Source organism: Gallinula chloropus (genome assembly GCF_964237585.1).
Source record: "Gallinula chloropus genome assembly, chromosome: 16".
In the NCBI taxonomy this organism is placed as follows: domain Eukaryota; kingdom Metazoa; phylum Chordata; class Aves; order Gruiformes; family Rallidae; genus Gallinula; species Gallinula chloropus.
In genome coordinates this window covers 1,731,103-1,744,843 of record NC_140101.1, presented here as the reverse complement: position 1 = coordinate 1,744,843, position 13,741 = coordinate 1,731,103, and the positions used below count along the sequence as shown (strand labels likewise).

Genomic DNA, 13,741 nt, shown 5'->3' with positions numbered 1-13,741 from the left:
GCTGGAGTAATTCCCTCATCTGATACAGATGGGGAGGAAAACTAAAGCCCCAAGAGGTGAACGTGCAGGGAAGGAGACGGGCTCACAGCCCCCCTGCGCGTGTCTGTCCCCCGGGGACCACAGGAGATCCCAGTGGAGACCCTGAGCCTGCTGCACCTCGGTGCTGCCCCGGCACCCCCACCTCCTCCCAGCTTGAGGGACGTGACTCAGTTGGCTGAATACACCCTTCAAATGGCCGGTGCCAACCACCAGCGCCGGCACTGCGGTGTTTCCCGCGCTCCTCGCCGCCTTTGCCAGTGTGGAGGGACACACGTGCTGCCTGGGGCAGCCAGGGAGGCTGTGTGTTCCCATCACAAGGATGCACACCCACCAAGGCCACTGAGAGCTCCCAGTGTTGCAGCTTTGCCCCTGGGATAACACCGCGTTTTATGCTCAGAGCTCAGGAAGAGCTCATGAGCCCTCAGCCATCATGCAGAGGCTTCTGGAAGGGGGGTGCTGCTGCAGCTCCACAAGCCCTCAGCCATCATGCAGAGGCTTCTGGAAAGGGGGTGCTGCTGCAGCTCCACGAGCCCTCAGCCATCATGCAGGGGCTTCTGGAAGGGGGTAAGGGGGGGCTAAGGAAGCGATACCCCATCCAAGGCAGCAAACCAAACACAGGTCCCGGAGCTGCTGGGCTGCCTCCCTCCCATCGCTCACCCCTTCAGCCCCATTTCAGCTCGGGAAGCAGCCCAAGGGGTGTTTTACACCCTCTGCAGCAGGACCCAACACAGCACTGGGGTAAGACAGGGACAACCCAGGGCACTGTGGAGCTGGGGGAGAAACATGGGGGGGCTGCTGCCAGACCAGGAGCTGTCAGAGACTCCCCAACAGCCGATGGAAATCGCCCTTTGCAGAGGCAGCGAGGCGCAGAGCTGGCCCCGTGGCCGCGTGTCCTCCAGCACACACACCTCAGGGGCATGCTGTGTCCCTCCAGACCAAGGGATGCTGCTTCAGATGCACCAGGATCCTTTGGTAGTATCCTTGTAGCCACAGCAGCTGGTTTTCCACCTTGTCTTTACTTTTCTACAGCCAAAATGACCCCCCCGGGCACACCAAGAATTAGCCAAAGCTCAAATCACTCCCCTCCCGCTCTGCCCCTCAGAGCTGCCAGCCATGGGAGCTGCTCTCCACGCCGGGTTTGGCCTTGATGGAGGGTGTGCTGGCTGAGCTGGAGCGGCTTTGGGAGGAGGGGGAACACCACCACGTGCCGCAGCCCTCGGACAGGGCAGGACGGAGCTTTGCCCACACTCTGGCTCCGTCCAGAGAGGCAGCATTTAGCAAACACACTTTTTTTTTTGATGAGTGGGGTGGAAATGAGGGTCTTCTACTTATTGAACTGAGGACCAGGACCCCTCCACCCCATCAGCAACAAGAACCCAGGGCAGCTTCATACCCAGGCAGCACCCAGGCAGCGGAGGATGCTCTGCACCTCCCGCAACCAGGGCATCCCTCCTCACCTCCTCTCTATCTAACAGCAGCCAGGCACTTTCTCAGTTTCAAATGACTTGAGAGAGCCACTGAAACACAGAGATGGGGTGGCTTATTTTCTCTCTTCTGCCTTTCCTCTGGTGTTTGCCTCAGCTCTCTCTGCCGCCCTGCCTGTCCAGCGTGTAATGGAAATTTTACCACAGACACTCGAGCGCTGAACAAACAGGAAGCCAGCAGAAAGTGTGGCAATTCGCTGTAGCCCCGGGCTCAACTCAACCCAGTGACAAGAAAGGCCATAAAAGCCAGCGTGGGGGTGGCAGGGTGGAGAAGAACCAGCGAGATGGGCCCAGGGGCTGGGCGTAGGGGAGCTGTTCCCTCGCCTTCCCCCGGGGGACAAGGCGGGCTGGCAGGTAAGGCGGGCGCTGCCCTGCACCTCCTTTTATTTTTGCTTCTCCCTTCTGCAGAATCGATTTTGAGTTATTCTTGGAAATCCCTCCTGTGTTTCATCTCAGTTCCTTCTTGCAATGGGTGGGGGGGGTGTGCAGGTCAGAAGGAGTCTGCTGCTACTTCATCGCCCCATCCCAAACGGACTCAAACTCAGCTTTGCTCACAGATACTAATTCTAGTTGGCTTTTTATCTTCTTATTTTTAATTCCTGGTCATTGCAAGCCCATCATGCAAAGCTTGAAAGACCCCCAAAGCCAATCAGAGGTTCCCAATAGAGGCGCTGGAGCCGCTCAAGCTGGGCTGTGGCTCCGCAATCCCCTCCTGCCTCAAAGACCATTTTTCCTTCGCTCCTGGGCAAATCCAGAGCCACCCCATTGAATAAGTTGTCTGGGCTGCGGGTAGAGGGGGTGCAGGTACCTGGGGGTGCCTCTGGCTCAGTCGGTACCACACGTGTGTGAGCGTGTGAGGCCCCGACCGAAGCCAGAAATGGAGACAGGGCCTGACGACGGAGCTGGGATCCCTCCGTGCCTCTTCCCCACAGCTCTCCTAGGCCAGCTCGCCTCTTGAGCAGAGCTCCTCGGTGCCAAATTTGGCAACCCCTTCCCTTGGATGCCGTAGTTAGTTCACTTGTTTTAACTGATGGGCTTTTAACACTCACTGTACCATACCACACGTGCACCAAATCACTGCCGTGAGGCTGCCCGAAACAGCAGCCAGGGATCGCTTTCCCCAGAGAAGCGATTCTCAGCATCCCATGGCGTTAGGAAGCCGAATCAGGAAACCTCCCCCTCCCCTCACCTCCCCCTCCCTGGTTACCTGCGGAGACGGGCAGAAGGTTTTCATGTTCCCGAATTCCAAAATCCAGGGCAGCCCCCGCAGAAAGGGGCTCTGCCGCTCACGGCCGCTGCCATCTGCGAGCTGGGAGCGGCTGCTGTGGTGGGGATGGGGATCTGCTCGCCCCTGCAGGGATGGGGGTCTGCTCTCCCCTGCCTGGGATGCTGAGGGCCCCAGGAGTCGTTAAGGCATCAGGCGTGATGAGAGTCTGAGGGTATCGAGGTGCCGGAGGATTTCCTGGGGTGCGAGCAGAGGCTCTGTCAGGGGTGTTTCCAGAAAGGGCCACTGTCAAAGGGGGTTAAGGCAGAGTTAACCCCACAGCCCACCCAAACCCAGACCCCTCCTGAGGGTCCTTTGGTGCCCTTTGGCCCCCAGCATGGTTCTCTCTGCACGCTCCCACCCTGCGTCACTGCAGCCCCGAGCCCCAGTGCCCCCATTAGCAGCAGCACAGGGTGACTCAGCCCCTCCAGGAGCATGGAGCCCGGTGTCCTGCCCCACACAGCCAGACGCAGCCCTCTGCTCCAGGGGAGCCAGGCTGCAACACGTGCTGCCTCTCCGAGACTGTCCGCAGCTCATTACACGTGTGGCGACGCAGCCAGTGGCTGTTGGGCACAGGGTGCACCCTTCCACCCTGTGCTTCCCAAGAGGCTGCAGCACCCTGGGCATCCATCTCCTTTCTTCTAAAAAGGAACAAAAAATTCAAGGCAGCAGAGAAGCAGGGCCAGGATCTGGATGAGGGATGGGAACCATCCATGTGGGAACCATCCTCCCACCCAGGGACAGGGCAAGGCTGATTGTGGGACCACACACAGCCTGGGCTGCTGGGGAGCGGCATGGGGCAGGCAGAGCCCCGCTGCTGTGGGGTCACAGCCCCTGTCGTGGTCTGGTGGCCGTGATGTCTCTGCTCACAGCCTTGCCAGGCCTGTGTTTAAGCCTGGATGGCAGACAGGCTCTCTGGGTGCTGGGCTGATGCTGCTCACACACCCCGTGGCCCTGGGCACCTCCTGCCATCTGCCTGGGTGGCTGGAGAGGGATGAGCCCTGTTTGCGTGGCACGAGGCTGCCTCCTGCCCTCACTCTGCTGCTGTGAAACCCACAGGGCCCCCGCCAGTTCCAAGTCAGCAGGAGATGCCCGTGCACTGCAGCAGCTTGGCTTGGGCAGGAGTTTCCATCAGGAGACCCTGAGCGGGGCCAGGTGGCTGGGGGGGGGCGACAGGGCGGCATCTGCACCATCAGACCAGGGTCCCTGTGCTACCCAGGCACACAGACCAAACACCCACCGCTGGCTGTGGGACCCCCGGGCACGTCCCCAGCCTGGGGACACAGCCCTCATCCTGCCCCTCAGCCCCCGCTGTGGGGGTGCTGAGCCCAGGAACAGCCTTGGGTGCTGCCAGGAGCCACCCTGGCCTCGTGTGACAGTGGGAACAAGAAGGAAGGGGAAAGCATGGAGGCTGAGGTGCTGGCCCAGCGCAGGCAGCGTGTCAGCCCTGCCAGACACCCCCTTCCCCCTGTCCCACAGCGGCCTCAGCCCTGTGTATCAAGGCAGCCCCAGGGGAACGCAGCCTCCCACCAGCACCTTCTCCCTGGAAATCCTCTGGGGTCTTCCAAGCACAGGGTGTGGGGCACGGGGTGTGGGGCATGGGGCATGGGGCACAGGGCACAGGGCACAGGGCACAGGGCGTGGGGCACGGGGCTCGGCGGCTGCCCAAGCGGGAGGCACCTCGAGGACTGTCTAACCTGAGAATGGTGAAACATAAGGGTCAATCTCAGGTTCGTCAGCCCATGAGGTGCCTTCTCCAGAGCGGGACGGGCAGCGCCAGCCCCCACCAGCACCACAATCCCCCCCACACCCAACGCAGGGCAGCAGAGGGGCCCCGCAGTTCGCTGCAGCCCTTCGGCGCCACACGCGTGGCCGCTGGCGCGGGTCTTCGCGGCAGTGGGGAAGGGCTGGGGTGGGCTCCAGCCCCTAAGGAGCGAAGGGGGGGGACCACGGTCCACAAATCCCACCCGTTCCTCAGGAGAAGCTGCTGGAAGCTGGGCCACACGTTGGTGCCGAAGCTTTCACAGGCGGCAAAGCAGCGGGTGCTGCGTGCGACTCGCTGGTCACGAGACAGGAGGCTCCGAGCGCTAAAAGCGCCTAATTAGGAGCCTCTCTGGCTCCCACCAGCTGCGAGGCCGCCGGATCCCTACCTCTGCGAGCCAGTGAGCGCAGCCGAGGGGTGAAGTTGGCATCCCTGAAAGCATCATTAACACGTCGCTCCTCACACTCCTGACTAGAGGAAGAGACAGTGACATCCCTGAAAGTGACGATAATGAATCCCCAGGCAGCACACGGGGCCCTTCAGCGCTGAACGTGTCAGTAATTTATGAAGGGGGGGGGGGAATAAAGTCATATTTTCTGTTAAATTTCCCAAGTTGAGCTTCCTGAATAAAACCCAAGCACAAGATACACTCACCGGAGTCACTGTCTTGCCTACAGTTAAATGACTAATCCTCAAGCAAATGGGTCTGAAGCGTTACCAGCCCCAGCGCTGGCCGGGGGGTGAGGGATGAGCAGAGCTGTGTCTGCTCCGGGCTGTGAGGGTGTCAGTGCCCGAGCAGCAGCCCTGCCTGGAGCCACTGGCTCCTCCTGAGCCCCAGGAGATGGGGCCAAAGGAGTTTTGCAGGGAGACCCCAGCCCCGCGGGCAGGGCAGCATCCGGAATTGTTTCTGCTGGGACACCCATCCCCTAGAGAGGGGCTGCAGTGAGGGGTCCCTGGCTGGGGGTGCCTGGCTCGCTCAGCTCCTGGAGCCCCAAGGCATCGCCTGGGGTCGCCTGTCCCTCTGCTTGGCCTATGCAAAAATACACCCCCGATTCACTTGGCTGTGTGGCACCAACGCTGCCCCACAGCAGGGAGAGGCCAGGCAGGCTGGGGCAGGGGGGGCATTGAAGGGCAAGCAGGAGAGCACCAGCACCCACCAAGTTCTGTCTCTGACACCAGACTGTGCCAGGAGTCCCTGCCCAGGACTCCAGTCCCGGTGGAGCCGCTGCCTTCTCCTCCTGGGATCTGGGGGTCACGTTCACCCTCAGCATCCCCAGGTCTGGCGGGGGGGCAGCCCTGGGAGCTGCAGGCAGGGCAGCAGCAGCCCCAGCCAAGGGCTCCTGCCAGCGCAGCGGGGACAGGCTGGGCACTGGCACAGTGGGGGTCAGGCTTTGGGGGGCCGAGGGCAGGGCAGGCGCAGGTGGAGCGCTGGAGACGGCAGCGGTTCGTGATGATTCAGTGGAGAAAAGGACCTTACACAATGCACCAGGCACAAAGCGAGCGGCAGGCGGATGCTCCCCCCTCCCTCCTTCCCTCCCTCCCACCCCACGGCCACTTTGCTTCTGCCAGGAGTTATTTTGCAGTTGGAGGGGCACGGGGGGAGCCCCCAGCTCCCACAAATCCCCATACCCCTTCCCAGAAGACCCTCCAGAAAGCAGAGGAGCCCTCGCATTGTGGGTGGCTCCTGACCTGGAGGAGCTGGGGGGTGGGGAAGGGGATTCCAATTCCACCTCATGTGGGGTGTTTTGGGGTTCCCCCTCCCCCTGAAATGTGTATTCCTCATGAGGGAATTGTAATTTCAGAGGCAGCAGCACTGTAGTGAGATGGACTGATGAGCTCTGAGTGCTGAGCAATGGAAACTCCAACAGGGAGGGCGAGAGGGAGGAAAAAGGCAGATGAACCCCACGGATGGATCCCGGGTCGGGTCTGGAGGGGTGCACCCGATCCGGCCAGGGATGGAATGTGCCTTCTGGCCTCTGCCCGCGGGGAAATGGGGCTCCGGAAGCACATTTGCACTTCTGAAGTGAAGTTTTCCTGCGTGACCCCAGGAGATGAATCACTCGGGAGGTGCCAGGGCTGCCATCGCCCGGCGACTTCCCCAGGAGCCGCCGGCGCTGCTGGGGAAACTTTCCCCGGGCAGCAGAGCTCTGCGGAGCTGGGGGCCGACCCGGCAAACACCCCTGAGCGCCCCGGCGGGACCCCCGGGTGGGCTCAGCCCTGGCGGGACACGATGCTCCTCGGGGGCTCCTGGGGGAACCAGCGTGGGTTGGGGTCTGAGCGCCTGGAAAGCCGGTCCCGGTGTGGGAGCAGGAGTGGGGGGCTCAGCCGAGTGATGCTGCTGCGCCCCACTCACCCCCATCGCACGTGGAGGGTCCTTCACGCACACAGACCCCCCCTCACCCCCCCGGCTCGCTCTCACCCCCGCAGCTGCCCTCCCTGGCGCACACCCCCCCCCCAAACCCCTCATGCCCCCTCACACCCCCCCCTGCCCACACCCCCCCATACATCCCCACAGCCCCGCATACCCCCAGCCTCTCAAGTCCCTCTCCCCCCGCCTACCCCCAAACTCGCACCCCCGCGCCCCCCAAGTGCCCCCCCCAGACTCGCACCCCCGTTACCCCCAAACTCTCCCCCACACACCCACCCCGCTCCCCCGCGCCCCCTCCCCGGCTCCCGCCCCTCAGCCGCGGCCGTTCAGCACCGCGGACAGTTCCCACCGCCCCGGCCCGCAGGTTTGGGGGGGGGGGTTGGGGGGGGCGGGGGGGAGCCCCCGCTGCGCCGCCCGGCTATAGCGCGGTCACGTGGGCGCCGCCGCCCCTATATAGCGCGGTGGCGGGCGGGCGGCGCGGTGCGTCCTGCCGGGCGGAGCGGCGAGCGGTGAGCGGGGCCGGGGAACCGGGGCAGAAGACACACTCCCACCCCCTCCCCCCTCCCAACACACCCCCACCCCACCCCCAACACACCCACGCCACGGGAGGTCCTGGCTCGGGGAGGGAGGGTCCCAAACCCGGGGTGGTGTCCGGTCCTGGGGGTCCCGTGCGCGGGGTGGGGGGTATCCCATGCCCCAGGGCAAGGAGGGTCCCATCCCCGGTGGGGTCCTGTGCTAGGAGGAGGAGGGTCACACACCCTGGGGAGGGGGGAGTCCCAGACCCCGGGGGGTCCCAGCGGTAAAGGTGCCCCATGCCGGGAGCAGGGCTGCCCCATCCCCCGGGTTGGGGGGGTGGGAGGGGTGTCCCGTCCCCGGGACAAGGGAAGGGGGGTCCCATCTGCGGGGGTGGGGGGGTTCCATCCCTAGGGATCCTGTTCCCGGGGGGCTCTGTCCCCAGGGAGGGTCTCATCCCTGGGGCAGGAGTCCCCCACCGTGTGAAGTCCTTGGAGTGCCCCCCTGACCGCAGCGGGGGGGGGGATGTGGGGGTCCGGGGTGGGGGTGGGGGGTTCTTGCAGGCATCTGGCCCCGGAGCGGCTGCGATGCGGGTCAGGATGATTTCAGCTGCCTCCGTCCTCGTCCTGCTCTTCCTGCCCTCGGAGACCTGCTCGCCCCTGCAGTGGCCCCGGGGCGCATCCCGAAGGCTGACCCTGGCCCCCCAACCCACCTGGGAGTCCTGGCCGGGAGCCCCGCGACCCCCGGCCCCCGACGCCGGTCCCCTGCCTCAAAGACTGTGCCAGCCCCGTGGGGCAGAGCCCAGCCCGGTCCCCCGGAGCCCCCGGGGGCTGCAAACCGGCAAGAGGCGAGACGGGAAACCCAACTCCCTGGATCTCACCTTCCACCTCCTGCGGGAGTTCCTGGAGATGTCCCGGGAGGAGAGACTGGCCCAGAAGGCGCTCAGCAACAAGCTCTTGCTCCAAAGTATAGGGAAATGAGGATGGGCTGTGGGGGATGAGGAAGGAGACCAACCCCTTAGCGAGCAGCCATGGCAGAGCGAAGGGTGGGGGGGGGGAATGCTGCCCGGGCAGGGCTGGAGCTGTGCCCCCCCCCTCCTTGCCCGGTGGGGGGTCCCTGTCGCTGCGTCCCGCGTGTTGCTCTCGCTGTTGTGCATTAAAGTTGCCCTCGCACCTGCCCCACTGCTGTGCTCTTGTGCTTAACGTGTCCCCCCCCAGCCCCCTTTCCTCTGCCCCCTGCCTCAACCCTGAGCCCTCTGATCCATCCCCTCCACACACACAGGGTCTGGGAATGCTTTGGGAATGCTTTGACACACCGACAGTGCACTAACTGGGGGTACTGAACATCCTTTCCCCTCTCAGAGCTGCTCTGTCCCCACCACCACCCACAGACCCAAAAAAAAGGTGTCCCCTAGAACTGCAGAGCCATCCCAAATGCATCCCTGGGTGAGCAGCACCAGCCTAAACCGCTCTGAGTGGTGAGGTTTGCACCTCTCCTGCCCGAGGACCGAAGCCCCCGCAGAGTGGGACACACGTGTGCACAGGGACACACACACACACGTGTGTGTGAAACCATCCAGCTGCACAATGAGAAGTGGGGCTGCACAAACAACTGGGCACGGGGATGGGGCAGCTCCTGCTGCAGTGGAGTTTGTGGTCAGTCCTGCACGAGGGCTTCTAGTCAGTTGGGCTGTGACCTGTGTGATGATGCCCCACCACAGCTCAGCATCACCCACGAGCCCAGCACCATCACACCAGCATCCCACAGGGACCTGAAGGTCCTTCATCCTCCTCATCCTCCTTCCAGGGCTGTCCTAGCAGTAGCTCTGGTCCTGGAGAGCAGCCCTGGGGCTCTCAAACCAAGTTCAATCTGCTCTGGAGCTGGTGGACAAAGCTGCTGCTTGGGCTGCTCCTTGCACCACGATCGCTCTGTGGGCTGGGTGGGTTTTTCCCTAAAAGTTCATTTTTCTCCCTTCAGGGAAGGTAAGGAATCCATAAAAGCTGTAATTACCACATGGAAAGGGAGGAACAGTGTGTTAAACCAGAGGCAACTACACACAGGCTGAGGTGGCTGGAGCGGCTCAGAAGCACTTTTAACCCCCTTTGGAAAGCTGGGGTGGGGGGGGAGTCTGGGAGCAGCTGAGCTGAGGCCCCCAGACCCAGGGGAAGGAAGAGGAGGAGGATTTCTGCTGCTCCAGGGTGATGGCAGCAGCCTAAGGCAAGAGGAGCACTCAGGGGGTGGCCTGGGGCACAAGCAGTGGACAGCTGAGTGTGTGGGTCCATTCTCCTGCAAGGGGGGGGGGGCGTCCCACCTCCCCCCTTGCTGCCTCACTGAAGGGAAGGATGCCAGCATCCAAGCAGGATGCACAACCCCCTTCCCCACCCCCGTGATCCCCAGTGCAATGGGAGCCCACAGCAGCCCTGGCACTGCCACCCACCCCAAGCCTTGCCAGAGGCTGGGGCTGGGGCTGCCTCCCTGGGGTCCCCAGCACCACTGTGCCCCCAGGTGCCACCAGGCATCGAGCAGCTACTCGGGGGCTGAAGGGGACGTTCCTCTCTGGGACACTGCACCAGGGACAGGGGCTTGGTGGGTCCCAAGCAAGGAGCAGCCAAGGAGCTTCCCTGGGGCAGACACAGCTCTTAGAAACAGGGTTTGCTCTGAGCCCCAGGCTGGGAGCTGCTCCCCAGGCCCCCATCAGGCTTTTCCTCCTCCAGCACCACTGCAAACAGCTCTGACAGCCACTTCCCAGCCACCCAGCAGGTCAGTGTCACCACCAGCAGCGTGGGACAGGGTTTAACGGAGCCTGAGCTCGGTGGCTCCCAAGGAAGACTCAAGCCTGGGCAAGCAGCAAGAGCATCAGCAGCAAGAGCATCACAGCCCCCCACACACCCCACCGAGGGGTCCTGGTCCTCTTCCTCCTCACACTGTCCTGCACTGGGCCACAGCCCCCACACTGCCCCAACCCCCTCTCCCCCAAACACGTTGCCTGTGCTGCCGGCGTGGGGCTGTGCTGCATCACTGGGGCAAGATGGAGCTGGGCTGGGGTGAAAATTAGATTGATACACACAAGCAGCCCCTGATACAACCCCCAAAAGGACACATGGAGGAGTGAAGTTTGTGCTGAGGGGGAAACAGTCACCAGAACACCCCAAGCAGAAGTCTCAGTAGAACGCTGCCTTGTCTCAACAGCCAGACCCACCATCCCTCTGCACCCTGGGGCAGTGCAGCCAGAGTGTGCCTGACCCTGGGAGAATTCCCAGCAAAACCCAGCCCAAATGGTCCCTACTCAGCTGGGACAATTCCCATCTCTGGCTGCCCATGGGACCAACCCCGCCCAGGGAAGCATCCCACGGGGAGCGGAGCAGGGCTGGGAGCAGGTGACTCCTTCCAGGGAGCACACAAGGAGTTGAAGCAGCCTGATTTCGTGCTTACCTCTTTCCATGGGGCTTCCAGCAGATGTGGAGTTAACCTCTGGAAAAGGGCCGATCCCGGGGAAGCCGAAGGGGCAGGAGAAGCCGCTGGTGCCCCCTCGCTGTCAGGTGCGGGACTCAGGTTTCTGCTGCCCGATCCCCTTCCTGGCTGTGAAAGGTCTCAGGTTTGACACATCTTGTGCTCACTTTGGCTTCTGTCTCTTCACCAGCAGCAAAGCCCAGTCTGATGATGTCAGCACCTTCAGAAAGGGGCATTTCTAGTGCAGACAGAGACCCCCACGGAGGCAGGAGCTGCTGGCCCCTTCCCCAGCACCCTGCAATCACCTCCCACACTGCCTGACACCCATAACTCGAATTTACACCCCAATACCTGCTGCCATCTGGCATCATACGAAGGGGTTTGGCTTTTCATGCTCAAAAGATGATGGAGATGGTGGGTGCCAGAGGGGGCAGAGGCTCCCATCTCATGGGCAGAGCCCAGGAGCTGCTGGGGGGGGGGGGCAGGAGGCCTCCCCACCGCCCCAACACCGAGTCTCCTGGGTTGGAAAGGACCCATAAGGATCATCAAGTCCAACTCCTGGCTCCACACGTTTCCAAACTGGTTTACAGGAGCTTTGGCCACACAGTTAACCAAATAATCTTAAATATTGCTGCAAATAAAGCTTTCAGCAGGCAAAAAACAACCCCCCAAACAACCCCCACATCCCACCCAAAGGCACCACCATGTCCCAGCTGCTCCAGGTCCCTCAGGCTGGGCAGCCCCTTCCTCCTGCGAGGAGTTCCACAGGTGAGGAAAGAAGAAGCCGACGCACGTTGCTGCATTGAAAACATTTATTTTACAACAGTGGTTTCAGATAACTTAGCAATCTTTATTTTAGTTTATATTCAGACATACAATACACAAATTACCATGCTAAAACAGAAAATAACTCCTTCTGCCCTAACTGTGTGTATGTACAGGAGCTCAGTAGTATCGAGTGTTACAATCCACAGAGTTCAGACAGCCACATCTACTTACAGACAGGTCAAAGTATGGTCCTTTAGTAACATAACAAAATATATATATGTCTATATTATAATTGCTTTCCAGATGCATTTATATTTAGATTGTGGGGCTTTGGGGTTTTTTTTTTAATCCTTTGTTTTTTAAAAGATGGGCTCCCCCCACCCTGCCCGAGTTGCAGGACAGCGCAAGCACAGAACACCTTCTCTCCTGGTGTCCTGAGCTCCCTCAGGCTTCATAGAGGCTGATACAACCAAACCCCATGATGAATTACTTAGTTCAGGGCCTTGCTCACATGCAAAATGAACATAAACCTCCTTGGATGCCTGTGGGAACACAAACCAAACCATCCACACCCGGCCCCAGAAACATGGGTGAAGGTGGGGATGGGGGAACGAAGGAATGGGAGCGATGGGCTCAGGCAGCACGCATCCAGGAGAGGAAACATGGAGTGTTGGGGACTTGGCACACCTCAGAGCTCATCCATGACAGACACAAACAGAACTTCAAATGTGTAAGTGATAAAGGAACCCCCCCAATATTCCCCCCCCCCTCTTCTGCCGTGCAGCTCGGTGTGCCGGGCAGCAGCCCCTGGAATGGAAAGGCTGTGGAGAGCCGGGAGTGGGCTCTGCCTGGCAGGACCAGGAGTGAGCTGGTGGCACTCAGGTCTGTGCTGGTCACAACCACACTGGCCATCACCTCCCTTCAGTTCTGTGACTGGCACTAACCCCACGTCCCCACAAACCCGACCTGCGAGGCGAGAGCCTGGCCCAGGCTGTGTGCACACACCACGCTGTCCATGGGTAAAGCTCACCTGAGCAAGGGGGGAGAACCTTGGGAGCAGAAGATTGCTTTTCCTTTTCCAACAGCACAGCTCTCCCATTTGTACCACCCATTTATTTACACACCAGGATCCTCCCCCAGCTTCCTTCACCCCTCATTTCACCCCACAGATCTCCTTTGGGGTTTTTTTTTTTCCTGCAGCTGAAAGGAGAAAGTGCAACTCCGGACACACAAACCTCATCACCCCTTCTGCTTGTCTGGCTGAGAGGTCACAGAAGTACTTTGAGCCAAATTTCACGTTTTTACCACCAAAGAAAAAACAGCAGCGAGTACTAGGTGCACACCTGTTGTATAAATATATACATATGTGCATATATACATAGGTACACACACATGATGTTGCAACCCGAAGCCTACAGCGTGGGTTTGGACCTTGCTCTGTGAGCTCACCGAGTCCTGCTCTGGGGAGCACGACCTGGTGGAAGGGAAGACCCCAAAATCAAGGTGTCCTGCCACACCCCCAGTGAGAAGCACATCCACTGCGTTTAACAACACCCCGTGTACCACCCCCAGTCCAAGAGACAACGCCTGGGGACGCTGGGCTTCCCTTCCCTCCCCTCCTCTGAAGGGAAGCTGGAGCAGGCAGAGCTCTGCAGACAAAGGGGCAGCTCCCAGAATTCAAGTAGTTGGTTAAATTTAGGGGCAGGTGTGACAAGGAACCGCTCACAGACTGCAAGGTGCACGCACGTGGCTGGCTGTGGGGGAAAGGGAGCAGAGAAGACAACAGCACTGGAGGATGAATGGCCATTTTATATAAGAGCTTCCTCTATACATATACATATATATATATAACACCACCAGAAATTCCCAGCATCTAGCCTTTTTTTTTTAGCAACAAAATCAACTGTGCATGTGGAACGTTGGCATTTGATTTCCAAGCAAAGGTTTGTCTTCCAGATTCATGGCATCTGGCTTGTGCAATCGGCAGGCAGCTTCCCCCACACACGGCTGCTTCTTGTGGAGAGAGCATCCTCCAGGGAGGGAAGGGCAGCTGCAGTCCTGCCAAGTCCCAGGCAGCACGTGAAGCCTCCCAA

General features: G+C 60.8%; 1 protein-coding gene across 1 annotated transcript; it reads left to right on the top strand.

The window, feature by feature from the left end:
* Positions 1–8,017: 8,017 nt before the first annotated feature.
* LOC311197697 (corticoliberin-like) lies at positions 8,018–8,410 on the top strand (the record flags this gene model as incomplete). Its single annotated transcript, XM_084271490.1, has 1 exon — positions 8,018–8,410. One exon carries the CDS (start codon positions 8,018–8,020, stop codon positions 8,408–8,410), a length of 393 nt encoding a protein of 130 aa, XP_084127616.1.
* Between the last annotated feature and the right edge of the window lie 5,331 nt (positions 8,411–13,741).